This window comes from Tenrec ecaudatus, chromosome 1 (assembly GCF_050624435.1).
Source record: "Tenrec ecaudatus isolate mTenEca1 chromosome 1, mTenEca1.hap1, whole genome shotgun sequence".
NCBI lineage: Eukaryota > Metazoa > Chordata > Mammalia > Afrosoricida > Tenrecidae > Tenrec > Tenrec ecaudatus.
This window is the reverse complement of record NC_134530.1, coordinates 63,932,494-63,960,428: the sequence shown is the minus strand read 5'-3', so window position 1 is coordinate 63,960,428 and position 27,935 is coordinate 63,932,494. Positions and strand designations below refer to the sequence as shown.

General features: G+C 49.7%; 1 protein-coding gene and 1 pseudogene across 1 annotated transcript; both read left to right on the top strand.

Moving 5' to 3' along the window:
• The first annotated feature begins 153 nt into the window (after positions 1-153).
• PPIE (peptidylprolyl isomerase E) lies at positions 154-27,171 on the top strand. The gene is made up of 10 exons (XM_075554224.1): positions 154-212; positions 2,170-2,268; positions 4,220-4,263; positions 4,876-4,902; positions 9,670-9,751; positions 10,456-10,556; positions 13,463-13,586; positions 20,844-21,029; positions 26,544-26,686; positions 26,852-27,171. The coding sequence occupies exons 1-10, from the start codon at positions 182-184 to the stop codon at positions 26,918-26,920; spliced, it is 906 nt and encodes a 301-aa protein (XP_075410339.1). The 5' UTR covers positions 154-181; the 3' UTR covers positions 26,921-27,171.
• Positions 15,197-15,319, top strand: LOC142438129 (U5 spliceosomal RNA; annotated as a pseudogene).
• Positions 27,172-27,935: the final 764 nt, after the last annotated feature.

Here is a 27,935-nt window from a genome sequence, read left to right as displayed (position 1 = left end):
CCTATCACTGCTCTGAGCGCGCCTCCGCACGTGTCAGCGCGGCCCGGGCGGGGGCGGGGCGGTCCAGTCGGGGGCGGGGCGGCCCGGGCAGGGGCGGGGCGGTCCAGTCGGGGGCGGGGAGGCCCAGCCGGGGGCGGGGCGGGGCGAGCGCCGACTTCCGGCAGCAAGGCTGGGAAGCAAGATGGCCACCACCAAGCGCGTCCTCTACGTGGGTGAGCGCCAGCGGGGCTGAGGGGGTCCCCACGGCAGAGAGCCCGGGTGGCTGGCAGGGCTGGGGGCGACGGTGACCAGTCGCGGCCCCAGGCGACGACCGGAAGCCGGGGCTGGCTCTCCTGCGGCGCTTCCCCCTCAGCCTGGGGGCTGACGCGGCTGCGATGTCCCCCGCCGACCCTCGGCCCGCGTGCGTGGTGACGCGGTGTCGCGGCTTCAGGCGCTTCCAACCACTGGCTCCCCTTTCTTGGCTCCCCGCAGCCCTGGCCCCTCAGGAGAGAGCGGCCGGGGCACTGGGCGGCCCCACGCGCCGCGGTGGGTAGCGGGTGTGACGACGAGAGCGCCTGTCGGGTCCCGGGGCCTCCGCTCTCCGGAGAGGTGCGGGCGGACGTCTTGGAGACCGAGGCCGAGACTGGCGCGGGGTTTGAAAAGACTCGGCAGCCAAGTGGGGCCTGCAGAGCGGTTGGGCGGATTCTGACTCGCCGCCGCCGCCGCGTGTGTACAGAGTGCCTTGGGTCTGTCTGTGTATGTTTATACTTTTTATTGTGAACTGAGCCAAGGTTTCCAGAGCGGCGCGTCAGTTTCGCATTCAAAGGTTCACACGCACTTTGCTTCCTCCTATTCATTGCAACGCCCTCGATGCACCCCACTCAAACCTCCTCGCGACCCCTAACCCTTCTGAATTCTGCCCTGGGGAAATGCTGCCCCCAGGATCTCAAAAGGCTGGCTGTACTAGGTGTGCTACCTCACATCTCAGTTCATTGCTTGGCTGGGAATGGAGCTTGACGTGAAGTCACCGAGAACCATAGGGTGTGTGGGGCGGGGGGCGGGAGAGGTAGGAGGTGGGCAGGGGGAGGTGCACCAGCCTCTTATCTGACCCATAAGGTCTTTCATGTGATTTTGAATTTTGTTCCACCCTGTCCCCCCACTGGACCTTCTCGTGTGATCCCTTTTCAGAGTACTTGGGAGCCACATACCATCCAGTTCTTGCCCCAGGGATGTGGAGGGATTGGAATAGCCTACTCCAGAGGTTTTTCTTTTGGAAAGTAGATTAGCAGGCCTTTCTACCCACTTAGCGTAGTGGTTATGGGTTGGGCTACTCACAGTAAGGTCAGCAGTTCAAAACCACCAGCCAGTCCACAGGAGAAAGGTAGGACTTTGTACTCCCATAAAGAGTTACAGTCTGAGAAACTCATGGGGGCAGCCCTACCCTGTCCTGTGGGGTGGCTTTCAGTCAATATCACTTCCTTGGCAGTGAGTTTAGTTTGGGGTTTTCCTCTGGGTGGGTTCCAGTCTATGACCTGCAGGTTAGCAGTAAAGTGTAGACCGAATGCACCACCTAGAGACCTTGAATGGAGAGCAGCAAATGCACAAGCCAAGAGGTGTGAAGTGAGTTTGGCATCTGGGCACATCATTGGGGTGGGGGCCGGTTGTGGGTGCTTGGACTTGATCCTCTTATTAGCAGGGAACTTTCAAATAGTAAGTAGGTGCAGGGACACACAAAAGGGTTGATAGGGAAATAATTGATTAATTGGATGGTAGCTAAAATCAATGGTAAGTATCTAGAGAGAGCCCTGGTAGTGTAGTGGTTACAAGTTCGCCTGTGTTCTGAATGATTGGCAGTTCAATACTACCACCAGTTCTGAGGGAGAAGACTGGGCTTTCTACTCCCATAAACAGCTACAATCTTGGAAACGCACAGTAGGACGCTTTGAGTCAGCACTGACTCGAAAGCAGTGAGTTTGGTTTTGAGTTGGAATCATTCTGGTGGCTGTGTAGGAGGGAGAAACAGTAACCAGGGGCTAGATGAGCCTCTGAAGAGGAGTGAACCTCGCTAGTCCCTTTGTGGACCTCAGAGACTACAGGGAGCCCTCCTTCCCGCTCCCAGTGGGTTGCAGCAGCTAACTGTTCCAATATCGAGGGCAGCAGCTCAGAAAGTCCTTGGCGTCCGTCTTGCAGGTGGGCTGGCAGAGGAGGTGGACGACAAAGTTCTTCATGCTGCTTTTATTCCCTTTGGAGACATCACAGATATTCAGATTCCTCTGGATTATGAAACAGGTACATGCTCCTTCCCCTCCTTGTGTTCGGGTTCCTGGTGGCAGGGAAGGAACTCTGGGAAGAATTGTAACCATGTGCATGCTGGGTCTGGCTGGCACGGGCAGTCGAGCCTCATTAGTTGCTGACCTGTGATTACCGCTACTTGCTAAGCGTCTGTCACTGCTCAGTGTGGCCTTCCCTCACAGTCCTTTGCAGACAGGGGCAGAGCTGGTGCAAACTTTGAGTCACCTGATAGGCGGGTGGACCTAGCGAAGCTCTGCCTTCTCTCAGCTTTGTGCTGTGTTTTTCGCATTGTTGTGCTTTTTGTTGGTGATTTCAGGGTTTAAAATGGCCCCCAAGCCTAGAGATGAGGTGTTGGCTAGGGTTCCTGAGCACGAGAGGATTGGCCTATGAATGCCTGCGAAAATGTGTATTCGATAAACTTCACCCAGGCATGAATTAGGATGCTGGTGGTCAGAAATGTGGATGGTGTTAATGAGTTAACGATATGTGTGGAGTGAGATACAATCTCAAAACAACAGGTAATGGTGACAGTGGCCGGTCAGCAGTGGCATTCTCACCCAGTCCCAGCGGGAGCACTCGTATGCAGCCCCCATCACGTCAGTGGAAGCTTGCACGCTGCCACTGTGATACTCCTCGGCTCTCCCCAAAGCTTCTCGACTCAGGCGGGCTTGAAAGAAAGGCCTGGGGGGTTACTTCTAGAAGTTAGCTGTGGCTGGAAACAGCCCTGCCTGCCACAGTACGAGGCACTGTTTCCCCCTTGGGCAAGGGGTTGCTGGGATGTGCCAGGATCCTTGACAGCTGCTAACAACAGACAGCAACCCATACTATGTGGTTCTGTACCGAGGTCTGGATGAGACGTGACCATTGGCCCTCTGGAGGCAGTGGCTCAGCGTTTGCTCCTGGGACCCCAGAGAACAGACCTGCTGCAAAGAATGAGGCCCAACTGTAATGATGCTCAGAAGGGTGACTGCATCTCAGCCTGAGATGCTGCAGGAACGCCCCGAGCCCAGGAAGACTGAGGCAGCACAGCGGGTGTGTGGCCTGCAGTATACAGAGAAAGGCAGTTGTTGAGGTTGTGGGGAGATGTTAGTACATTGGAGTCAGTCGAGGCTTTGATTTCGGATCACAAAATATCAAATCTAAATATAGTAAGAAACAGTAGGAAGACTGCCTCTATGTTTTCTTTGAAGGTCTGGGTGTTACTTCTCACCATCTCCTGGGCCAGCCCTCATTTCTCAGCAGCTGTGCTGTTCCCTAGCCAAGGGCGTCAGGGACGCTCAGCCCCAGCAGCAGTCTCGGTGGCTGCTTACCTACAAGAATTTTCCTCAGTTGCTCTCCCAGCTGCAGCACACGTTTCTCTGCAAACCTCTGCTGTGATTTTCTAAACTAGGCCCAGTGCTGGTACTCACTGTGACACTTACACTCTCTGAACCTTCAGTTCTTCAAATCTCGAAAGAAAAGCTTTGGGGAGTCTTGCTACGCCCTAGTTTTGTAAGTTAGTGGCACCTATTGCTCTTGGTCGACCCACAAGCTACGTTAGCGTTTTCCTGAGACCATGAGCTGTGTTTCTTCCTTGAATATTCACCTGACTCAGTGGTAAGGCCAATGCTCATATCATACACGGCTGATGCTCGATTGGAATGAAGAGTCTGTAGACAGTTCCTGTTTGCTGAGTCTTGTAAACAGATGTTAACAGAATGCTTGGAAAAGACACATTAAATTGTGTGGTGCTAGCATTGTATACTTCAGAGTTTAATGCTTTAGTTCATTATTGACCTGGTTTATTTAAAACACACAAAATCATAACTTTGTAGAAGCTTTGTTGGAAAAGGCAAATGATTCCCTCCTCCATAAAAGCAGGTTGTTATTTTTTTCATTCTAAGTTGGGCCTGGGTGTGGCATGTACCCTCCTAGTGCCCACTGGTGATGTCCCCTTTCTCTTTCATAGAAAAGCACCGAGGATTCGCTTTTGTTGAATTTGAATTGGCAGAGGTAAGGAATGTCCCATGTTCAGGGTTTGACTAGGGTCACCATGGTCACTGGTTATAAAACTGCCACTCTCTATCTAGATGCCTTTCTCAGCATGCAGATGGCAGTTTCCGAGAGATAGACAGAGCTGGTTGAAGGAAATCCCACCTCTGTTGACTCAGAGTTCCCCGACACGGTCAAAATGCAGCAGCGGGGTACTGCCCCTGCCCACAGTAAAGCTGTGGCCAGGCATCAGCAGGTCCTGGCCCTGTCTCCATAGCCAGAGCACCATTCCTATCTCCCCGGCTCTGACTGAGAGTTGCTGTCTGCCCTTTGGTGAATATATTGCCATCTAGGCAGGCAGGAAGAGAGCCCTGGTGGTACAGTGGTCTAGGTGTGTTGGGCCACAAACCTCAAGGTCAGCGGTTCAAACCTACCAGCTGCTCCTGAAACGACTTAGTCTCAGAAACCCAAAACGGGGCATTCACTATAAATGGAATCACCTCAATGACAGTGGGTCTGGTTTGAGCAGGTAGAAAGAATTTTATCTTTTCCTTTGCTGTGCTGTCCTTGACTTTTCATTTGAACAAAAGGAATGAATTGTAATCATGAACTCTCCTTGCATTCTTTTGGCAGGATGCTGCAGCAGCTATCGACAACATGGTATGCCTGAGAATCTTTTTCCTGCATTTTACTGAAGCTGTTGTTACTACATTACAGGGACTCTTCTCCACTTGTTGAGTTTCCATTTCCACAGTTCAAAGTTAAGTTGGAAGCAAAAGTTGTTACGGTTTGAACATACTCTCTCCGTACTGACCACTTATAAAGTTAACTCATTCCCTCATCCTTGCTCAGTTAATGTTAGCAGAATTCCCCACTTTCTCTGCTGGCCATTCTCCTGCCGCTTCCATGTTTCTAGAGGGTTAACAAACTATGGTCTGTGGGTCAAAACCATCCCCCAACCTCTGTCTTACTGTTTTTGTGTTTTGATACAGTCTGTAAACTAAATGGTTTATACATTTTTAAAAGGTTATTATTATTTTTGTTGTTGATTTTTGAAGGAGGGCAAAAAAGATGACAATGGAGTGTGTCCAGTGGCGACTACATGTAGCCTGCAATTAATTGACTGAGGAGACCTTGAAGTTTTCAGACTGCTAGTACAGGAATGTCATGGGGACCCCATCTGACTTCCAGTACACAAGGGAGAAGGGGCATCCAACTCCACATTAGCCCGAGGCTGATGCCCACGAAGCAGACAGAGGTCAGACATGCCCCCCTTCCAAACTGCTCCACGCTGGTCTGACACCAGCCCTTCCTCCCATGGCACCCTCCTTCCCGGCTGGGTCTGATCCTCTGTTGCAGTAGCCACCCCGGACTCTTAGACAGTAGACATGATTACTAAAGACATTGACAGTTACAAGTCAGAATGGAATGTTAAGGGCACAGTTATTCTGTCTGCAGAGTCTCTTAGCCATGCTGGCAAGCACGCCTCTGGTCTTCGACCTTCCAGCCACATGGCCCACTGGCCTCTGCCCTACTTTGGCAAGTGTACAAACTCCTTTACTGCTGCTAAATTCCCAAAGGGCACCCCACTCTACAAGCCAGCCTCCTGCCCACATGCACTCGGCTTTCCTCATCCCGAGCTCCTAAAGAGGCTCTTTGCTCATGTCTTCTTTCTTGATGATCTTGGGATCCCCTCTCCCTGCTTCTGAGGTGGTTTTTTTATAGGGCCCCATACACCCTATTTGCATGTGTACATCCGGGCATTTGGGGGGAGTTGCTATGACACTAAGACCATGAGAAGAAGCCATACCAAGAAATTCAACCCCACCACATCAAGTCTAGGGCAACGTATGCTGCTCATGGAGTGCAACTGGCTGCAAAGTGAAGCGGGGAGTTTGCAAAGGGAGAGAGGTTTCCTGACATCTGTGAAAGTGATTGTGGAGACCCACTCTCCTTGGCTCTACTCAAAGACCAAGCCTTGGAAATGTGAGGTTCTCATAGAGTTAGACTCATGAACAACGAAGGAAGAGGAGACCTAAGAGGTGCTCAGATTAGTGCTTTAAAAGAAAATGATTTGAAAGCCCTTGAGAAGTCATTGGGAACACGGACAAAACCTGTGAGTTTCCTATTGCCGCTTTAACAAATTACACAAATATGGTGGCTCAGGACAGCATAAACACTATTATATAGCTCCAGAGGTCAGAAGTTCAACATGGCACTTCCACAGGCTACAAGTGAGACTGTTGCCAGGGCCTCATTTCCCTCAGAGGCTCTCAGGGCAAATCGGTTCTTTGCCTTTTCCGGCTTCTAGTGGCCGCCCGCATTCCTTGCTTGTGTCTCCCACGTATTCAAGGGGAGCCAGGACTGACTGAGTCTTTACCTTCTCCATCAGTCTGAAAGGAACTGTCCCGCCTCCCTCTTCCACATTTTCTGCTCTGTCCTACCGAGTTGATAGGAGTCAGTCTCCTTGACGGTGGATTTGTTTTGTTTTTCTCTAATACCTTTTGAGGTCACCCGGCACATTCAGGATAATTTTATTTTAAAATTCACTTGACTAGCTCCCTTTTGCCATATAACAAACTGTTCACAGCTGCTGGGCATCAACATGAGGGTGGCATTTCTGTGAGTGTCTTTGTTATGCTCATGATCTTCATGACTAAACATGTATTAAGAGTGCCATGTCAGTTCATGCTGTCATTTGATTTTTTTTTTTTACTGCTGGAATTTAAATTAGTACCTGATCTTTTTCCTAGGAGCAAGGCCTTGGTTATAATTATAATTAAATCTTATTAAATAACGGGATTGCTTTTCTTCTATTTTGTAGTCTTCATTAAAAAGTTTAGGATGAACTTCTCATTAAAAATCTGTTGGCTTACCGTATATACTCGAGTATAAGCCGAGGTACCTAATTATTACCTAGGAAACCAGAAAAACTGACTGACTCGAGTATAAGCCTAGGGTGGAAAATGCAGAAGCTACTGGTGAGTTTCAATAATCAAAACAAATGAAAATAAAATTACTAAAAATTGAGACATCAGTGAGGTAATGTATTTAAATATTTATTTAAAATAAAAACATAAATAAAAGGACAAGTCATTTAACATTAGTAAACCAGCACATCATGTGGAAAATAGGTTCAACAAAAACAAGAAGGTATCAACAATGATACCTTAAGAGTACTATTCCCTGAGCTCAATCAGCAACCAAGCTAAAATGTGAAGTTAAAATCCTTCAAAACTGGATTCCTCATCATCTGTATCCCAATGCAGAGCTTCAGCTGGTGTGAGGTCATCATAGACACTGTCCTCACTGAGATCACCGTCATCACCATCACTGCTGTCATTTTCATACAAAGCGCAGTCTTCACTGCCATCCATAGCATTACTAAGACTACATTTCTGGAAGGCACGTCGCACCGTGTCTTCTGGAATGTCTTCCCATGCATCTCGAACACACGTGCTATAAACTCTATGGCAGGCTTCATGAGATTTCCTCCTTTTGTTAGTCGGGCTTGACCAGATGACATCCACTCATGCCACATCCTTCGCACATGGTTTTTAAAAGGCTTATTCAAAGATACACCCAGAGGCTGCAGTGCCTATGTAAACCCACCTGGAATGACGACTAAAGTAACTTTACTAGATTTTGCTAATTTTTTTATGTCATCCAATAGGTGGGCTCCGAACATATCCCAAACAAATAATGATGGCTTTTTCTTTAAGGCTGCTCCTGGTCGTCGGTTCCAAATTTCTTCCAGCCATTTTTTTTGTTCCGTCTTCATCCAGCCTTTAACATGTGCACGCACAGTAATTCTTGGTGGGAAATTGATCTTTTTAGGCAAGGTCTTTCTTTTAAAAATAATGACAGGACGCAGCTTAGTTCCATTAGCCAAACATGATAGAACAACTGTAAAGTGTTTTTTTGTTTTTGTTTTCATTTCTGTGGTTTTGAGAAAAATGGTTTTTTTCTCCTAAACTTGACACAGTTCTGTTCCTTGGAAGATCAAAAGTCATGACAGTTTCATGCATATTCCCAATATCTGCCAGGTCATAATTTTAAATCCTTCTTTGTTTTATAATAAAAGACTGCTATGACATACGGTAACTTTTTTTTCAAGGTCTTGTGGCAATTTCTGGGGAATCTTTGTTCTTTGTCTCAAACATAGGCCAAACCTATTCATGAAGCGGGTACATCATCCTGCTGACGCAGCAAATTTTTCAATGCCTGGTGCTTTATATTTGTCATCCTTAGCCACTTGTAGAGCATGTATGTGGATTCCCATGTGTGTTACACAGTAACCATTTTGACGACACTCCATAACCCATTTATGCAATTCACTCTCTAGAGCCCCATAAAAAGACGTTAACCACGAGGAGCTTTTTTAGCTTTTGGAATCTGTTCCAAGTCAGCCTTCATTTTCCGCCACTCCCTCACTTGCTTTTCATCAACACAGAATTCCCTACTTGCAATACTGTTATTACTCTCTTCTGCTTTTGACACAACCTTCATTTTGAAACCAGCCTCATATGACCGGCATTTTTGTTTTGGTTCAAGAGTATCCATTTCTAATAGGATAAAAAACAAGACTTTGAAAAAGAACTTTCATGGTAATGTACCCCCACCCCCCTGCGACGGGACATGTTAGCCAGGAGGGGGTGGGGTCCATGCGGGCGGGGGATGCAGGATGTGAATTAACACAGAGACCAGAGGGGAGAGACGGAGTGCAGCCACAGACACATCCTTACCAGTTCAGCTGCCTGTGTAAGTGAATCACTGCGGGTGCCTCTGAGAATTGGAGCCGTCCACGTCATAGGACGGCTCTGATTGGTTAGATGTGAGTAAACAAACATTGAAAGCCCTGCAGTGTCAGCGGGACTTTGAATGAACAGCGGAGAAATGGCAATCACCCGTGAGATAATGGGCACTCATCCTGTTTCCTGGGGGGTGGGCAGCAAGTTGTTACACCTTGCTGGGGTACCACTGACCCATGTATAAGCCGAACCCCAATTTTTCAGCACATTTTTTGTGCTAAAAAAATCGGCTTATACACAAGTGTATACAGTAACTTTTTTCTAGTACCTACAGTTCTAGAAGACTTGCCTCCACGTTCTCTGTCCCTCTGTCATCAGAATGTCAGAAGTCAGTGATGGTCCTGGTCTTCAGAGCTAGCCGTGACTTCTTAAAGTGGTAGCTACTCCAAGACTGACAGTTTCTGAAAGCCCAGGGTCACACCAGCAACATGCCTGCATGGTAGTGAAGAAAGCGGCTCAGGCTTCTTTGTGGTCGGTTCCACACTTAGCTGACCATCCTGGGGCCTGGGCTCCTGGGCTTAGCATGCATCACATGCTGGTCTCAGACCTCTCAAGTTTACGTGGGACCTCTTTTATGGAACAGGTCTTACGAAAAAGATGTCTTTCAATCTTTCAGAATGAATCTGAACTCTTCGGGCGGACAATTCGTGTCAACTTAGCCAAGCCAATGAGAATTAAGGAGGGCTCTTCCAGACCAGGTGAGTAGAACAGCCATGGATCCCCCGTTGGGTCCTCTGGGGTGGGTGCTATGTCCATCCGCTCTTCCTGTGGCTTGGGACAGGCGTATGGAGTGACTTGAAGTGAAGAAGGCAATGCATGCAGCCCCTCCCTGGACACCAGAGCTCGGACTTCTCAGCAGAGCGGAGGGCCTTATACCCTGCGAACGTCCTGCTTCTGGATGTACCCTAGAGTCCCTCCCTGCAGCCTAGGCAAGGGCTCAAGACTTCCCTTTTGCCTTGACTCGGGGCATCTGTCCTTCTCTTCATTTACCTTTGCTAAGAGCTGGCCGTTAGGGCCGGTGTTTCCTTCCGAGAACTTGGCATTCCTTTGGGAGCCATATGAGGGAGCTTCTGACTCGGGCCTCACGGTGTGTTCCCCGTGGCTGACCAAAGCTGGGAAGAAAGGGAATGGAGCCCAGGGGCAGTTCACTGGCTGAAAGGGTAACTTTCACAGTGCCTGCTTGACTCTCTACTTCTTTTTATGTATTTAATTAGAAGTCAATACACATGTCATTCCACAGTTCAATCACGTCAAGCAGAATTGTACAGTTACTGCACAGTCAGTTTCCAAACATTCTTTTAGCACCACCCCCCACCATTGTACCTCTCTCGCCCCGAAACCCTTATTCTACTTGTGGTCCCTATAGCTTCATCAACCCTGGGTTTTGATACTTTCTTGTTAGTTTGGTCCGATGATGACTGGTTGAAGAAGTTTTCCGGGAAGACTCTGGAGGAGAACAAAGAAGAAGAAGGGTCTGAGCCTCCCAACGCAGAAAGCCAGGAGGTCGGTGTGAGGGCTCTGCTCGGAGCAGTTGTGGTGTGGGTGGAGAAGCGAGCATCCTTGTGGGGCTCTGTGCGCTTGTGTGGCCCGTGTGGGAGGACTGAGGGAGACAGGACAGTGAGCACTCCTTGTCACCACCTTCCTGATCCGTCCTGCTCCCTCAGGGCTGTGAGCACCAGGTACTCTTCTGCCTACAGTCTCCTCAGTCTGTGGGCAGGCTGAAGGCAACCCCCCTATCAGTCTCTGTTCCTCCCACCCCACCGATTCTTGATCTCCCTGGCCAGCTAGAGTCTAATAAAATGAAATTGTCTCTCACAGTCACTGGGCTGCAGCTCCTTGCTTTTTAAATCTGCTGCGTTGCTGCAGCGGGTCTTTGTTATGCTAAAAGCCGCCAGGCCCTGTAGCTGAGTTCTGGCATTCCTTAGCTGTTGCCTCTTACGCTGATTTATGTGAAGGGCCTCCACCTATGTGCTCCTTGGAGCTGAGCAACCAGACTTGGGTTGGAGTTTTAAACCAATAATATATATATTTCACCTTTTTTTTTTTGCTTGTGATGTGCTCTGATTTGGGGGCTATCAGGCTGACCCCCAGAGGGGAAATCCAGCTAGTTATGGGGGTTGTTTTCTTCATGGCCAATTGGAACTACATTTGCTCCCTAGACTCCCAATTTTCCACCTGTTTTCTCCCACACTGCGATCTTCCTAAGGTAATAATATATTTTTTCTTTTACTCTAAATTATGGCTGCCCGCCACCATTCCCCTGGCCGTGAGCTCAAGGCAGCCAACCGCGCAGAGAGCTCTGGTGTGGGGTTCCCCTCGTTTGGGACTCTGTCCCCTCTCCACTGTCTGCCTGCAGGAATCACTGCTCCTGGCAAGGGCACAGCCGGCGCCTGCAGGCTTACCAAAGCTAGAGCGCTTTAAAGCGTTCTTGGTTTGCTTTGTGAGTGGAAATCCCACACAAAAAAGGGGTTCAGGAGAAACCCTGGTACCCTAGTTCTAATTTCAGGACTCCACCTCCCCGTTTCCTTTGCCTTACCTCCCAATTTTCTGGTCTGGCAGCAGGATCTCTGGACGGTGGGGTCCTATTTGGTGGCCATTTTCCCTTTTTTTTCCCACCCCACTGTTTGTGGTGTGGCTTCTGTCAGTGCTGCCCCAGCTGAATTACAACAGCCACTTGTGCTGGCTTCCCTCGCTCCTGAGTTTCACGTATTTCTGCCTGCAAAGCTTACTGGCACCTTTCACAGACCGGGCAGATCCCAAATGGAGGTCCCTTCTCCGCTTGTGCCTAGTCATACTTCATTTCGCCGTCAATCAAACCAGACATCTCTGTGTCCTCTTAGGCCTCTCACTGGAATGCTTAAGAGGATGCATCGCTGTATCCTGCTGAGTTTCTTTCTGAACTCTTCTGAGTCTCCTCAGGCAGGCGGGGCTCATCTGTCCCGTGAGGAATGAAGGAGGAGGGTAGCAGCCGGAGACACTTTAGGAAACCCAGGTCTTACTCTTGCACATTTGGGGCTCCCTTCACCTGTAGGAGTGAGTCCAGCTCCGGAGCAGAAGGGAAGGGCTCTTGTGGTCTGACCCCGCCCAGCTCTAGATTTCACTCCCATTGACACGCAGAGAGAGAGCGAGTGTTTTCCCAGAGGCTCTGTATCAGCTGTTTCTCCACCTAAAATGCCCTGTGCCTGGTAAGGCCTGCTCCGTCTCAGCCCTCAGCCAGTTACCTCCTCCCGCACGTTTCTGAATCCTCTCCCCAAGTGACATAGTCCTTGGTCCCAACGTGTGCTGGATGATGGTGACGTTCGTACTCAGCCCGCACTTCCATAGCGGGTCTGGATGCTGGGGACTGCTTTAGGTGTGTTACTAATACTGAACCCTCATTCCAGTTGTGCCAGCTCATGGAGACTACTGTCTCCAGATCCTGAGCCGGAAGTGAGCTCAGCTCAGGAAGCTAAGGTACCTTGCCCGTGTTAGCCACCCACTGCGTTGTGGAGTTCAACTGTGAAGCTGGGCTGTTTGGCTCCAGGATCCTGACTGCCAGTCACTTATTTTGTGGCTTTTTCTCCCCCACTAGACAGTTTCTTTAGAGCAAGGGTCACTCCATTCTAACTCTGGTACTTGGCCTGATAGATCAGTATGTTAATACGTTGGACATTGAGTAAGAGATCATTGAGGTCAAAGAAGAATCAATGCATTTGAATTAATGGTGCTGGTGAAGACTATTGAAAGTACAATGGACCACCAACAGACCCAACAAATCTGTCTTGGAAAAAGTGCAGCCTGAATGAATGGCCCTTAGAGGCAAGTATGGTAAGACATTGTCTTACAAATTTAGGATCTGTTCTCAGGAGATAGAGATAGGGCCCTAGAAAAGGACATCAAGTTTGGTAGAGGGGCAATGAGAAAGGAAGACCCTCAACAAGATGCAGTGACGTGCCCAGGCATAACACTTGGGAGGATGGCGCAGGCCCCGTGCACCGATCCCACAGCACCTAACAACAACTACGAAGGAGGTGGTAAAGGCCGGGCAGGCGGGAGGGTTAGTCAGTGCTTTCGTCAGCCTCGTCAACCTTGTTTACTTGAAGCACAGAACAAGGCCCCCTGTGCTCTGCTGTCCCAGAGCTTTTAGGCCTTCTGTGCTTCCACTGTCACCTGAGGACATGCAGGTCCCAGCACAGAGGAGGTGTGGAACGGGGGGCTCACATTGGGTGGTGCTGGGCTCTCCTGACACGAGTGTCCAACTGAGGGTGGTGGTCGTGTCTTGTTCCTTTTCTAGTTTGCTCAGCCCAAAGCCTTCCCTGTCGGCACCTTGGTCCTCCTCTGAGAGCTGTGTCCTGGGGGTGTGTCTGGAGAGTTTCCCTCCTGTCTGGGGAGGCAGAGAGCTCTGTATAACGCTGTTTTTCTGCTCTCAGGGAGAGCCGAAGGCCAAAAAGGCCCGGTCGAATCCTCAGGTGTACATGGACATCAAGATTGGGAACAAGCCGGCTGGCCGCATCCAGATGCTCCTGCGCTCAGACGTCGTTCCCATGACGGCAGGTGAGCAGGACTCCTGGGTCAGGAGGACCAGGAAGCGGGCAGGTGGGGAGGAAGCTGGGAATGCTGAGTCCTCAACTCTGTTTCTGTCTGACTCCACTTCAGGCATCTCAGACCTTGGCTTCTAGTAAACAGTGAGGCAGAGCAGGCCTTGGGAAAGTTCTAGAACCATTAGAAAGAGTAAGCACTTAAAAGGTACAGACTATTTGAATTACCTTCAAGTTGGGCTTTATCTTTTTGGTAATACAAAAATTTTGATATATTTTCAAATTTAGAGGAAGTTCTGAGAGTCGTATAAGAAACTCTAAATTAAAAAAAAAAAGAGAAGAAATTCTTAATATATCTTTAGGAGCCCTGGTGGAGTATTGTTTATGCGTTGGGCTGCTAACCACAAGGTCAGAAGTTTGAAACCACTGACTACTCCATGAGAGAAAGACAAGGCTTTCTCCTCCTGTTATCATCCTATAGACAGTTCCAGACTTGGGAACCCATAGTGACAGTTCTACCCTGTCCTATAGAGTTGATATGAATTGAAATTGACTCGATGGCGGTGAGTTTGACTTTCATAAATCCTTTACTCCCTCATCAGCTTAATTACTTTAACCCTCGCCCTGAGCTGACGCACTCTTGATAGGCATCTATCTGACTAGCTCTGTATGTACGTGTGTGTGTAGTGATTGTACATGTGCGTATGTGTGTAGTGACTGCATGTGTGTGTAGTGATTATGTGCATGTGCGTGTGTGCGTGTAGTACTGTGCGTGTGCGTGCGTTTGTGTAGTGGCTGTACGTAGTAAACGTGTCATCTCAGCCATCTTCCCATGAACAGTTGAGTGACATCCATCACCTTCTTCATCCCCTTTGACAGAAGGCCGCTGTCCCTTTATATCACAGCCTCTTCTCTCATGCCTGGCATGCCAGCCCACCTCTGGTAACTAGGGACACACTTCGGTCTCTGTACACTTGCTTATTCTGGGTATTTCACATGCATGTCATCATATGCGATTTGTGACTGACTAATGTTGCTCAGCATTCTGTTTTTAAGGTCTGTCCATGTTGCAGCCTGTGTGTCAGGACTTTAGTTCTCTTCTTGGCTGAGGAATCAGCCATTGAGCACTGTGTGGTCACCGTGGGCTGATCTGCACCTGATTGTGTGGATCCGTTCTGTTCCGGGGGCCTGACTCTACGGCAGCTGAGACACACCCCTTGCCTCCTGACTGGTTCTCCACAGCTCTCAGGACTGGGACATTGACACGTTAGCCTTTTTTGGCTTCATCGGGGTTGCTCTGCCTAAGCTCACCATGTTTTTACTAACAAGGATTCACAGGCTCTGTTGGATTGTCAGGTCTCCCTGCTCTTATCTGGATGTTTCTCAGCTTTTCAGTGTCTTTCTTGACCTTCGTGTTTCTGCAGAGCAGCAGACCGTTAATTTTAAGGTCGGCGCGGCCCTCTGACAGACTCCCCCACAGGTGTTCCCGTGGTGTGTTTTGGCAGGGATGCCACCGAAGTAGGTTTGTGTAACAAAGGACAGGGTGGCAGTGTCAGTAGTTGAGATGTTAGCTTTGATCATTTCATTAAAGAGGTGCCTGGGTTTCTCCCATAGAAAGTGGCGCTAATGCTGTGGTTTCTCTTCAGAGCACATCAATCTTTCGCCTTTTACTAAAAATTTCCGTGGAGAAAGTGGCTCGATTAAAAGTTACTCATTACGCTTCTTGGCCTTTTGGCTAAGGTCCAGTGTAGCTCTATTGAAAGTTACTCAGAGCTGGCCTGTTTTCTCCTTGCCGTCTCCAGGCTGTTTCCGAGCGACAACTATGCTAAGTGTTTCCCATTTTCCTTTTGTTTTGTGTGATTTCGGCGTGGTTGTATTTTCTTGGTGGTCCTCCGTCACCGCTCTCTCTGGGTAACATTTTGTTGTGCGTTTGGCAGCGGTGCCCACAGCGGTTCCTGTGGAAGACTGAGTTCCCTGCTGTTTGTTATGGAAGGCGACATCTTGTCTGCCTTCCCACAGCACAGTTCATCTCTGGCCTGTCAGTGGCAGCGTTCCGTTTACTTGCTGATTATTTGGTCGGGTGGTGCCCTATCTCAAAAAGGTGCTCCTGTTACCACCCCTCAGGTGGTGCTGGTTATCTGCTGTTAGAAGGCTTTGGGTCACTTGCTCCAAGAAACACACTCCTGGCGATTTGCCGGCAGGAAGTTGATGAAGGGTGATCTGAGGAAGGAGGCAGGCTTCGTGACTGAGGGAACCAGGGCTGGGTAGAAGGGGAGCAGAACTGCCATGCAGCTAATCCCATGGAGAGCTGGGGAGCTTGGCTGGTAGTTCAGGACTGTCCTGCATTCAGGCCTGGGGCCAGGTCCAGCCACTGAGTGTGTATACTTGGGGGAGGCAGCCCATGGGCAGGACTCGGGCAAGAGCTGGCAGCAGAACCCCGGCAGCTGAGGAAGTGAGGGGCTGGGGCTGGAAGAGGTCTGAGCAGCTTGCCCCGCCGTGTCCTCTGGTTCCTAGAGTAAGTTCACTTCACCTGAAACGACAGCTCCGGGACACTGCTGGGGTGTGCGTCCACGGAACCCTGGGACGGACTGCTGTCAGTCTCAGACCCATATCCAGTAGTTGCCATCTGCCTCCCAGTGGCTCACTGTTGGGTTCCCCTAGCCCTTCATCTCAGGCTGGAGCAGCCACTGCTTGTGCTGTTCGGGCCACGGCTGCTGCGCTTGCCCATGCATCATCAGCACTGGACCAGAGAGCACCTGGGGATGCCCCACTGGTCCCCGGGTGCCAGCATGTCCTGGGCAGCCCTATTGTGTCATAATGGCCCTATTGTCTCGTGATCTGGCCATTCACTCCCTAAGACGGCAGCCTTTTGTGTATCCACAGGCCGTTGGCACAGAGAGTGATCTGCCAGCAGCTGTGTCTCACCATCAGATGGGATTCTGCCTTTCTGGCAACGAAGCATCCCATCTAGGGCCAAGACCTCTGGACCTACTGTGCCCTGAGTTGTGGGCATGGAAAGCAGCAGAGATAAGCAGGGCCACTCTGAACTTCCATCTGGAGTCCGGATCCCAGGGCCTCAGTGCTCGCAAATGGTCGTCGGTGTCGTGTGTGGGGGCCCATTGTCACAGAACAGCATTTCTACGCTGGTGCCTCAGGTGCGCCCTTTGGAGAAAGGGCGTCTCCAGCCCTCTGTCCGGTCTGGGTGGTGTGTGTGACAGGAGCGGTGGGTTGTGTTCCCCTGCTCTCTATCACACCACTCTGACTGTAAAATGATCCATGTCAGAGGAGCCTGTGTCGCTGTAGCAGACACGCTTAAGTCCTTGGATAGTGGTGCTTACTGCAGCCACGTAGCGAGTACAAGCCTGTCTGCATCCAGACTCCACACTGTCTGCTGTCGAGATGAGTTCCAGAGAGGAGTGAAGGTCTAGTGTTTTCCACATGCCATCCCAGGGCGGTGGCCCTGTGCTGTCGTCAGACACTTGGTTGTGGTGGCAGCAGATGGGCTATGGTGAGTGGATCCTGTGCTCCGGGCTCCGTCACCTGCATGTTAGTTCTCATGTACCCCTCGGCAGCACTCGGGCCAGTGGCCAAGGCTGGCTGGTGTTGGCCGACTGAGTTGTCAGTCTCATCTCTGGGCACATGGTCTGGTGAACATCAAGGTCGAAGGTCATCATACTCTGTGCCCACCCTGAGTTCGTCTGTAAAACCTCTTTCAGTCAGTTTTCTTCCAGGCTCCTGACCTGCCATCCAAGGCATTTGTCTTTGTCGGGGCCTTGGATATATCCTTCTGTTGGGTCACCAAGTGTGTTGCCTCCAGCTCTGCCCATGGGGAGAGCTCTGTGCTTCTCCACCCTGACCAGGGATGCCGGGCAGCAGTCTGTCCAGCTGCATACCAAGCCAGCTCATCAGTGAGCTGCACTTGTCACCGAACCACAGGTCTGACCAGAGGGAGTGGCACAGGCACAACAGCAGTGGGTGACACCGGCCAGGCAGCATGTTCTGTCCTCTGGCCCTGCTCCCGGCTGATTCTGAAGGCACCTTTCCGTTCTGTGGTGGTTTGCTGCTGGGGCACAGGGCTCATTAAATCCACCAAAGCTGGCTTTTGGTGGCCACATGGTTACTTGATGCCCATGGATAGGTGGTCCTGCTCCGTCAGGGCCCAGCATTATGCCAGGATCTGCTCCAATGGCATAGCCGTCTCTGCTGTGGGTGCCAGGCTCTTGCGTCAGAGCCCCGAGGTAGCACTGGGATTCGGTGCATGCGGAACACACCACGAGGCGGCGTCCTCCCCTTGGAGGCGCTCACATCTCACGGGCTGCTGGGCTGCACCTGCTTCAGAGCCTGTCCCTGCCCCCCCTTCATACCAGCAGCTCTCAGTGTCACTCAGTAAGTGTCTGCTGCTCTCCCTACAGCAGGACTGAAAGGGCTGTTGGACCCTGTGCTTCCTGCTTGGTGGGAGGAGGGACGAGGTGCGGTCCGTTGTCCTTTTTCTTGGCAGGGATGTCCTGGCATACGCCATTCCACCGTACCCCGGCCCAACACAGCACCGCAGTAAGGGCGCCGGAATGAAGAGCTCCATTCCCACCACCTCTCCTCAACCACTTCCTTTTCCTTCTCTTGATTGTTATATGCTGTAGTATTTAAAAGTCTATTACAGCAGTCATGGCTTTTCAACCCTGAATATTTCATCATGCCACTCCTAGGAACAAGCACACTTAGGGTACAGTGATCAAATGCAGGCCATCGCACCCTGGGATAATACCATGATATGATACGTAGTCTGTGGTCAGATTTTGATGACTGTCTCAATACGGGTCTTTTTTTCTATTTTTTATCGTTTTATTAGGGGCTCATGCAACTCTTCTCACAAGCCACACACACATCAATTGTGTAAAGTACATTTGCACATTCATTGCCCTCATCATTCTCAAAACATTTGCTCTCCACCTAAGCCCTTGTCATCAGCTCCTCATTTTTTCCCCTCTCTCCCTGCTCCCCACTCCCTCACGCACCCTTGATAATTTATAAATTATTATTTAGTCATATCTTGCCCTGTCCGACGTCTCCCTTCACCCACTTTTCTGTTGTCCATCCCCCAGGGAGGAGGTTATATGTAGATCCTTGTTTTCATTTCCCCCTTTCCAACCCACCCTCCACCTTCTCAGTATCGCCACTCGCACCACTGGTCCTGAAGGGATCATCTGCCCTGGGTTCCCTGCGTTTTTAGTTCCTGTGTGTAACCAGTGTACGTCCTCTGGTCTAGCCACATTTGTAAGGTAGAATTGGGATCATGATAGTCGGCTAGGAGGAAGCATTGAGGAACTCGAGAAAAGTTGTATGCTTCATCATTGCTACATCGCACCCTGACTGACTCATCTCCTCCCGGAGACCCTTCTGTAAGGGGATGTCCAGTGGCCGACAAATGGACTTTGGGTCTCCACTTCTACTCCGCACTCCCTTCCTCATTCACAATGATATGATTCTGATGATGCCTGATACCTGATCCTGTCGACACCTCATGATCGCACAGGCTGGTGTGCTTCTTCCATGTGGGCTTTGTTGCTTCTGAGCTAGATGGCCACTTGTTTACCTTCAAGCCTTTAAGAGCCCACATGCTATACCTTTTAATAGCCGGGCACCATCAGATTTCTTCACCACATTTGCTTATGCACCCAGTTGTCTTCAGCAATTGTGTCGGGAAGGTGAGCATCATAGAATGCCAATTTAATAGAACAGAGTATTGTTGCATTGAGGGAGTACTTGAGTGGAGGCCAAATGTCCATCTGTGACCTTAATACGAAACCTCTAAATATATGCACATAGATCTATTTCCCCATTCTCATATATATGTTTACATATGTATATGCCTTTGTTTAGACTTCTAAAAAATTCCCTTTGCTTGCCTCCTAGGTCTTTCCTCTATTTCCTTTGACTTTCCTCTTATCCCACTATCATGCTCAGTCTTCATTTGGGTTACAGTAATTCCTCTCAGTTACATTACCCTTGGTCATACCCTACCAGGCCTCCTACACCCTTCTCACCACCGATTTGGATCACTTGTTGTTCCGTTGTCCCTGGGTTTGTTAGCACCACTACCTTCACTCCCTGTCCCCCTCACTACGTGTCTTACTGGCACTTTTCAGCCCCCAATTTGGGACCACACAGTATTTAATTATTGAATCGATTTGGTCTCTTTATTCTGGAACTGGGAACCTGGGTAGTACAGTGTGCTGGCCACTAACTGAAAGGTTAGCGGGTAGATTCCACCCAGCAGCTCGCCGGGCCTTTGCAAGAGGACAGCCAGTGAAAATTCTGTGGCGCCTACTTCTGTGCCTAGTGTGGATCGCTGTGAGTCAGAGCCACCGTGAGGGCAGCAAGCCACAGCGGCTGTCAGCTGAGCCTGTTCCTCAGCCTTTGTCGTTTGGAGACTAGAGGCACAATTGTGAGGAGAGCGCAGGGCCATGCAGTGTTTCCTTTCTGTTGTGCACAGGGTCGCTGCGGGTCAGAGCCCCTCACAACAACATAGGACACTTGCTTTTAGATTGCGCCTCCTTGGAGTGGTCTGAGTGTGTCCTCCTGATTGGACTCGGGCTGTGTGTTTCTGTCATCGCATCAGAGGGTCCCTGGTGGTAGAGTTGACATTCCTGGTAAAGGCCACTCAGTTCCGCTATGTCTGGGCCAGTCACTTACTTCCCTTTGTGTGGACTCGTGGAAGATCGGTTCAGATCTTTACCTAGTGCTCTTGAGTGTCCTTTGTTTTCATTCTCACCAAACCCACGATCACTGTGATGGTAGTTTTCTTTTTAACCTTTCACTTTCGCTGTGAATGAGGTGAAGGTACCGAGGGAACCCTAGTTTTACATTCAGCAGTTGTTGCACATTTGACTCACTGCTGCTCTTTCGGTTGATTGTTCATTCTAACACGGAAGTGAGTTCCATTCCACACCTAGAGAGGGGGCCATAGTCCGACCAGTAAGCCTGTTCTCCTTTATGATTTTGCTGCACATTTGTTGCCACTCTCTCCAGGTCCTTCTCATGTGACCCTTTTCAGAGCCATTGGGAGTGATCGCGGGGCACCATCGACTGCTTCTGATCTCAGGGTTGTGGGGGTGAAGTTTGCATACTCCATTAGGAGTGCCTTGGACTAATTGCTTCTGTGGGTCTTTAGATTTTTATTTCGGCATGTGTTTAAATAATGGTACTATGTTGATTTTTGTATTCTGAGGGCTGGGGATATCGTTGACCTCGGTGTCTCTGTCTCTCCCAACCCCAGAGAACTTCCGCTGTCTGTGCACCCATGAAAAGGGCTTCGGCTTCAAGGGAAGCAGCTTCCACCGCATCATCCCCCAGTTCATGTGCCAGGGTGGCGACTTCACCAACCACAATGGCACCGGGGGCAAGTCCATCTACGGAAAGAAGTTTGATGATGAAAACTTTATCCTCAAACACACAGGAGCAGGTAGGATGAGACTGGTGTTTGGTGGTGACGGAGACGGGATAAGTAAGGCGACGGGGATGTCGAGACAGGGTGGCAGTTCTGAGGAGTCATACATGGGCAGGTTTCAGCCTGGCAGAGGAGTGATTAAAAAAAGTATTTTAAATCCAAACAAGTCTCCCTGTATTACGAGAGGAAGGCGCCTGGTGCTGTTACAGCAGCAATGTGGTGGCAGTACTGTTTTTGTACCTCTTTATTATATAATTTCAAACTTACAGAAAAGTTACAAGAACAGTATGAGGAGCCTCGTACACTTTTGCATGCATTTCATGAAGGTTCAGCAGTGTTGACGTTTGTGATCCGCATTCTCCACTTCTCTGGCTGTCTCTTTTCTTGCCTTTCGTTGCAGACAAAGCCATATTTCTCAGAAACATTTGAGAATAAATCAGCCGTCATTTGCTGTCACAGGCATTTGTGTCTGTTGCCTCAGTGCCAGACACGAAGTCAGAAAGTAGTGGTCGACAGTGTCTCTCCTCAGACATCACCGTGTGTCACAGTGACGTCCCCTGAGAGGCCTGGATAGTTTGGCAGGAGTCTACTCGCTGTCCACCCCAGTCCACCCTTCTGCATTTGCCATTCAGACCCAGGTTCCACCACCGCACACATGTCCTCCCTTCTGCCGTCAGGCTCCACTGCCTTCCTCTGGGTCCTGCATTCACACCTGCCTTCAGCCTCGCGGCTGGAGTAAAACCCACCCTGAGCTCCCCTCCCAGACACCGTCAGCTGGTTTTCTCCCACAGCCTGAGAAGGCTCCACGCCTCCTCTCTGCTCCTCAGGCCTCTGGCGTTGCCTCCAAACACTCGCTCTCATTTCACCAAACAGTCAGCCCGGGTCCCTCCACTCCCGCTCCTGCCCCCTCCCTCTGCACTGCTCACCAGCTCCCTTCAGCCTTCAAGCTGCTGATGGCTCCCTTGACCCCTGTCTCCCTCCAGTTACCACTTCAGGCCTCCAGCCCCTTGTTGGCAGAAGTGCTTGGAAGAAACGGAAGACTTGTCGCCTCCAGAGCCGCTTTCTTCCCGGCAGGGCAGTTGGTTCCCAGCGCCTTTGCCCACTGCAGCAGTGTTGCATTCGCTGCTAATCAGTTCCCCTTGAGTCTCTTCCGCTCGCTGGCAGCACTTCCCCCTTGATTTGCCGCCTGCCTCGTTAGCCCATCTTTCCACACTCCCTTCCTTTCCCCTCTAGATTGTCAGGTCCCAGGGCGCCAGCCGAGGCTTTCCTCTCTATCTACACTCGCTCTTCAGTGTCTGACCCGTTAGCCCAGCCTCTTTTAACTGGTGGGTTCCCCCCTTACTGTCTGAGATGAAAGCCTTGGCTAATACGTACTTCCACTGTATTTTATAAAAGTCAGTTATGTGCTGTCATAAACTGACATGCATTTTGGTCTGTAAACCCTTGAGCACAGCTACTCAAATACAGTGCTGCACAAGTGTGTGCGCGTGGGCTGCGGTCACAGTTAGCAGTGTGCATGGGTGCAGGTGGGGGTGGTCGACAGGGCACTGTCACGGGCTTTTCTGAAATACTAGTGCGCTTCTGAACCCAAAGAGGTTTCTTGGTACCTTGTGACTCAGATACTTGTGATCTGGAAACCCAAGGCCAAAAGAATTGCTTCGAGTGCGTGTGAATGAAGTAATGTCACACTTCAGTCTCCAGTGTCGGCTCAAAGCAGATCAGCGAGAGCACGTGTTCCTGTTCTGTGTGTCCTGTTCTGTGTGTCAGGGTGTGGGAAAGTCCAGAAGATGCAGAATATGTTTTCATTGGGTGGGATATTGCAGGACAGCTAGGTCCCCACTACAAACACATACATATGGACACACATAGGCCCCCAAAGCCCCTCTGTATCACATCGCCAGTGAACAAAACCAAACCTGTTGCCATCCATTTGAATCTGACTCCTGCTGATCCTGTAGGACAGAGCGGAGCCTCTGCCCTTGTCAGGTTTCCAGCACTAACTCCTTACAGAAGCAGACTGCCCATCTTCCTTCTGTGGAATGGCTGCTAGCTCCAGACCACCAGTCCTCTCATTAACAGCCAAGTGAGCGCCTACCCACTGGGCCACCGCCACACCAGTATTACTGAAAACCAAACCTGATGCCATTGAGATGAGCCGACCCATAGGGACCTATGGGACAGAGTAGAGCTGACCCATGGGGTTTCCAAGGGTGTAAATCCTTAAGAAAACCACTTCATCTTTCTCCCATGGAGCGGTGGGTTTGAATCACCAGCCTTTGACTAGGCAGCTGAGACCATTCTTATAACAAAAAAGCCTTAACCATTTCCAATTAGCCTCTAGGGGGCAGTATTAATCTATAGAGAACCTCTGACCCAGAAGGAGCCATCCAGTTCAGGGCTTTCAGCAATAAGCCTGCATTAGTCAATGTGGATATCAGGAATTATACTATGAAGATTGTGTGTTGGGTTTTCTATGGACGTGTGTTTTTATCTCTCCTAGAGGGGCTTTCTGGATCCTGTAACTTTAACATTTTTCAAGAACTGCTGATAGTTCTCCAAAGTGGGTACATAATTTTACACCCCAACCTATTTCTCTACCTGTCTCCTGGCCAACACTCGTCCTTGTCTGTCTTTTGTATTATAGCCATGCCAGTATATGTGTAGCATAGTTAAGCACCTGCTTGGCTGTTCATCAAAAAGTTGGTGGTTTGGGTATACTCCGAGGTGCCTCAGAAGAAACACCTTGCCTTCTACTTCTGAAAGGTCAACCTGTGAACTGTGAAAACCCTGCAGAGCAAAGTTCTGTCACACATGGAGTCAGTGTGTGTCGGCCTCAACTAGTTTGGTTGTGTGTGTGATGGTATCACATTGTTTTTATTTGCATTTCCCTGTGTGTGTGTGTGTGTGTGTGTGTGTGTGTGTGAGAGAGAGAGAGAGAGAGAGATGGTATCACATTGTGGTTTTTATTTGCATTTCACTGGTGACCAGTAATGTTGGACATCTTTGCATGTGCATATTAGTCATTCAAGGAGCCCTGGTGGCTCAGTGGTTAAAGTACTGAGCTGCTAACCAAATGGTCATTGGCCAGATACCAACCACCTTGGGAGAGAAAGTGACCAGCCATCTGCTTCTGTAAACAGCAGCAGCATCAGAAGCCCTCTGAGTAGGAATCTATGTGGTTGCAGTAGGTCTAATATGTTTTAGTTATTGGTCATTTGCATATACTTTTTTGGAAAAATGTTTATTCAGCTCCTTTACCTGTTTTTAATTGGGCTATTTTTCATTTTATTACTGATTTATATGTCTATCCCCAGTCTCTTACTGAGAGCATGATTTGCTAGTGTTCTCTTCCATTCTTACCTTTCCACTCCCTGGATGCTGTCCCTTGGAACAACAAAGCTTTGGTATCATACTTAATTTTCTTCTATGAGTTTCATATTCTCTTACATTTAAGTCTTTCGTTTATTTTGAGTTAATTTTTGTTTGTGGTGTGAGGAACACAGGACAGAGCAGCTGCAGGCTTTGTGGGGCCGTCTGTCATTTGCTCCCACCTGTAGTGCAGGAACGGAGCCCCGGTGGTGCTGTGGCTGGGTTCGGTGCTGAACTAACTCCAGGTCAGTGGTTCAAACCTATCAGCTGCTCTAAAGCCGAAAGATGAGGCTACTTGCTCCCATAAAGATTTATAAGCCTTGAAACACTATATAAGATCATTTTGTTGCAATCAAGTTGATGGCAATGGATTTCTGTTTGTTTATTTTTAGTTTATTATAAGGAAAAGTTCAACTACTGTTTTTTCTTCTTTGATTTTATTGTGAACTGGGTAAAAGTTGATAGAGCAGAGCAATTTTCTATTTAATAATTCATGCACATTTTGTTTGGTCTCATTGATTGTATTTCCCACAACATAACTACTCATCCCACTCCCTCCTGCGTTTCTCCCACTCCCTGCAGCCTCCCTGCCCCAGTCTAGCTGACCATGAAGCGCTGTCTTTTATGACTTTGAATTCTGTTTCACAGTTTTCTCCCACCCACTCTCCCTAAGACCTTCCAGTGTGGTCCCTTTCAGAGCAGTTGGCAGTGCCAGCCAGGCCCCATCTAGTTCCTCAGTTCTCCGGGGTATGGAGGCTAAGGTCACTTGGTCCACTGGACTAAATGTTTCCAGGTGTCTTCAGTTTTCTTTACTCTTCTTTCTACTAGATCAGCTCACCGAAGTAGGACGTAGAGCATTGTTTTTGTCAATCATGTTATGCCAACTGGCCTGGATGTCTCCCAAGACTGAAGTCCTGATCCCCGAGGCCCAGCAGGACCTCTTTTGCACGTAGAGATCCAGCACTGTGTGTTGAAAAGACTGTTTCATTGTATTTCTGGATTCTCAATTCTATTCCATTGACCCAGGGCCTGTTCGTACGCCACTACCACATGGTCTTGAATCCTGAGACTTTGTGAAAAGCTTTAAGATCAGGCTGTGTAAGTCTTTCAATTGCATTTTTTTTCAAGATTATTTTACTATTCTGGTTCCCTTGTATTTCAGTATGAATTTTAGGATCACGCTGTCAGTTTCTACAAAAGAAGCTACCTTTTCAAAGCAGTGTGGTAGGAATTGCCTTTAGCCCCCATTTCAAGATGGAGAATAATGCCAATGTACAGAGTAAGTCTTCCAATCCATGGACATAGAATGTCTTTCCACCTGTGTGGGCTTTCATTTCTCCTAACAGGTTTGTGGAGTTTTCAGAGTAGGGGTTCTATACTTTAGGTTAATCTAGATTCCTAAGTATTTATTTCATTTTGTTGCAACTATAAGTGGAGCTGTTTTCTTGATTTCATATTTTTCGGTTGCTCATTGCTAGTATGTAGAAATTCAGTAAGTTTTTGGTTTGATAACGCAACTCCATTTTAGTTCTGATGGATTCTCCAGGCTTTTCATTTGTGAGCTTGTGGCATCTGCAAACAGAGGTCATTTGCGCTTCCTTTCCGCTTGAAATGACTTCTTATTTTTGGCCTAATTGCCTGGCCGAGCACCGAGCACAGACATCCGTGTCCTGGGGCTGATCTTAGAGGGAGGGGCTCAGATGCTCCCCTGCAGCTTGAGGGCATCCTCGTCTGCTTCTAGATTGTTGCGTGTTTCTGTTCCCGAAAGGGTGGTGGGTTTTGTCCAGTGTTTTCTGCGTCTGTTGGTGTAATCCTGTATCACTCTGGGGTGTGCAGTGAGTAGTGTCTGGATGTTTAGTCAGTCTTGCATTCTGGAGACACAGCACAGTTCTCCTTGGAGTAACTCTCTTCCCAGAGACTGAGCTCCCCAAAGGCCAGGACCCTGCTGGGCTCACCAGTGTCCCTGGGCCTCGGGCCTGCTTATGACACAGACATTTGACAAGTGTTAGTGAAATAAATGAGATAAAAGGACAAACCAGGATAAAATGATTGGGTCGCCATGCTACCTCGCTTCACTGAGCGTTAGCTGGCCCCGGACGCCGAGTTTCTGGGGCCAGGACCCAGGGTGCGGAGAACCCACACAGCTGTGCCTTCTCTCAGGCCTTCTCTCCATGGCCAACTCCGGACCAAACACCAATGGCTCCCAGTTCTTCCTGACATGTGACAAGACGGACTGGCTGGATGGCAAGCATGTGGTGTTTGGGGAAGTCACCGAAGGCCTGGATGTTGTGCGGCAGATTGAGGTAGGTGGTCTGAGTGAACCTCACGTCTGCACTGCTGGAGAGCTGAGGGAACTTGGGAGGGCCCACAGCCTTTCCTCTGATGAAGCAGGTGCCAGGGTGGAGGGGGGCACCCTTTATCCCCACCCCCTCCCTTCCCTGATTTCTCCTCCTCTGTCCTACACACAGACCCAGGGCAGCAAGGACGGGAAGCCTAAGCAGAAAGTGATCATCGCCGACTGTGGAGAATATGTTTGATCCAGGCGTTTTCGGCTCTGCCCTCAGCTCTGCAGGGGAAGCAGCAGGGAACTCCCCTCAGGGTGTTCGTTCCTCTGAAGCAGCAGCATATGTCTGAGCACCGCCTCTGCAGTATGGCCTGGACTCCCCCAGCACAGGCGCCCACCCTCCCCACCGTGGACAGCTGTGGACAGTTACTGCCTTCTCCAAGGCCACTTCTGCCTTCCGGGACGATTTCTTCTGCTGAAATAAATCCTGGTTCTTGTACTGCTGCCTGCTGGCTGGATCCCAGGTGTTTTCAAAGGTTGCAGCTGCAACTGAGCTGTCTGCCTGGATGGGCCTCGGCACCATCCCCGCTGCTTCTGACTTCCCACAGGAGAACTCTAAAGAAACACCCCTGGCTGACCATTGCAGGCCAGTGGATGTCAGAGCTGGTGCGAAAGTACTTCAGTCTCTCTATCATCTGCTGGGCAGTGGAGTTAGGTCACCCAGACACCAGCCTGCCCTCGTGCTGTACCAATAGCGGACCTGTAACTTCACTGGGAGGCGAGAGAATCAGTACCATCAGCTTCCACAGCCCAAGCTGATTCCTGTGAGGTGTGAGGCAGAACTCAGATTTACCTCCACCCTTACAGCCTTTTTACAATGCTGACACCAACCCACCCTCCCGTGGCTACTCTGCTTCTTTGGTAGGTTCAGTAATTCATTGCAGCGGCCCCACAGAATTCACAGATCATACGATATGGGGATTATAAGGGAAGTGATAGGTTACAATTCTTCTCGTCCACGCCTGTAGGCACACCTCTTTCTGGCCCTGTGAGTCTCTTGGCCTCTGCCCTTCTGACATGCATTACACAGCTCTTTTAGGCCAGACACATTCCTGACAGTAAGCTACCTGCCCAGAGATGCTCAGATTGCTCGCTCTGTGGGTCTTCTGCTGGCCTCTTGCTCCTGCTGCCACTTGGCCATTGCTTCCCCTGCCTCTCTCATCATCTCTGATGGCACAGCTGTCTTCTGGATTGAGGTGATTCTGCAT

Excerpts from the sequence above, each read along its gene's own strand:
- PPIE (XM_075554224.1), top strand. The coding sequence starts at position 182 with ATGGCCACCACCAAGCGCGTCCTCTACGTGG. Across the intron at positions 2,269-4,219 it reads TCCTCTGGATTATGAAACAG|AAAAGCACCGAGGATTCGCT; the intron begins GTACATGCTCCT and ends TCTCTTTCATAG. Across the intron at positions 13,587-20,843 it reads CGTCGTTCCCATGACGGCAG|AGAACTTCCGCTGTCTGTGC; the intron begins GTGAGCAGGACT and ends TCCCAACCCCAG.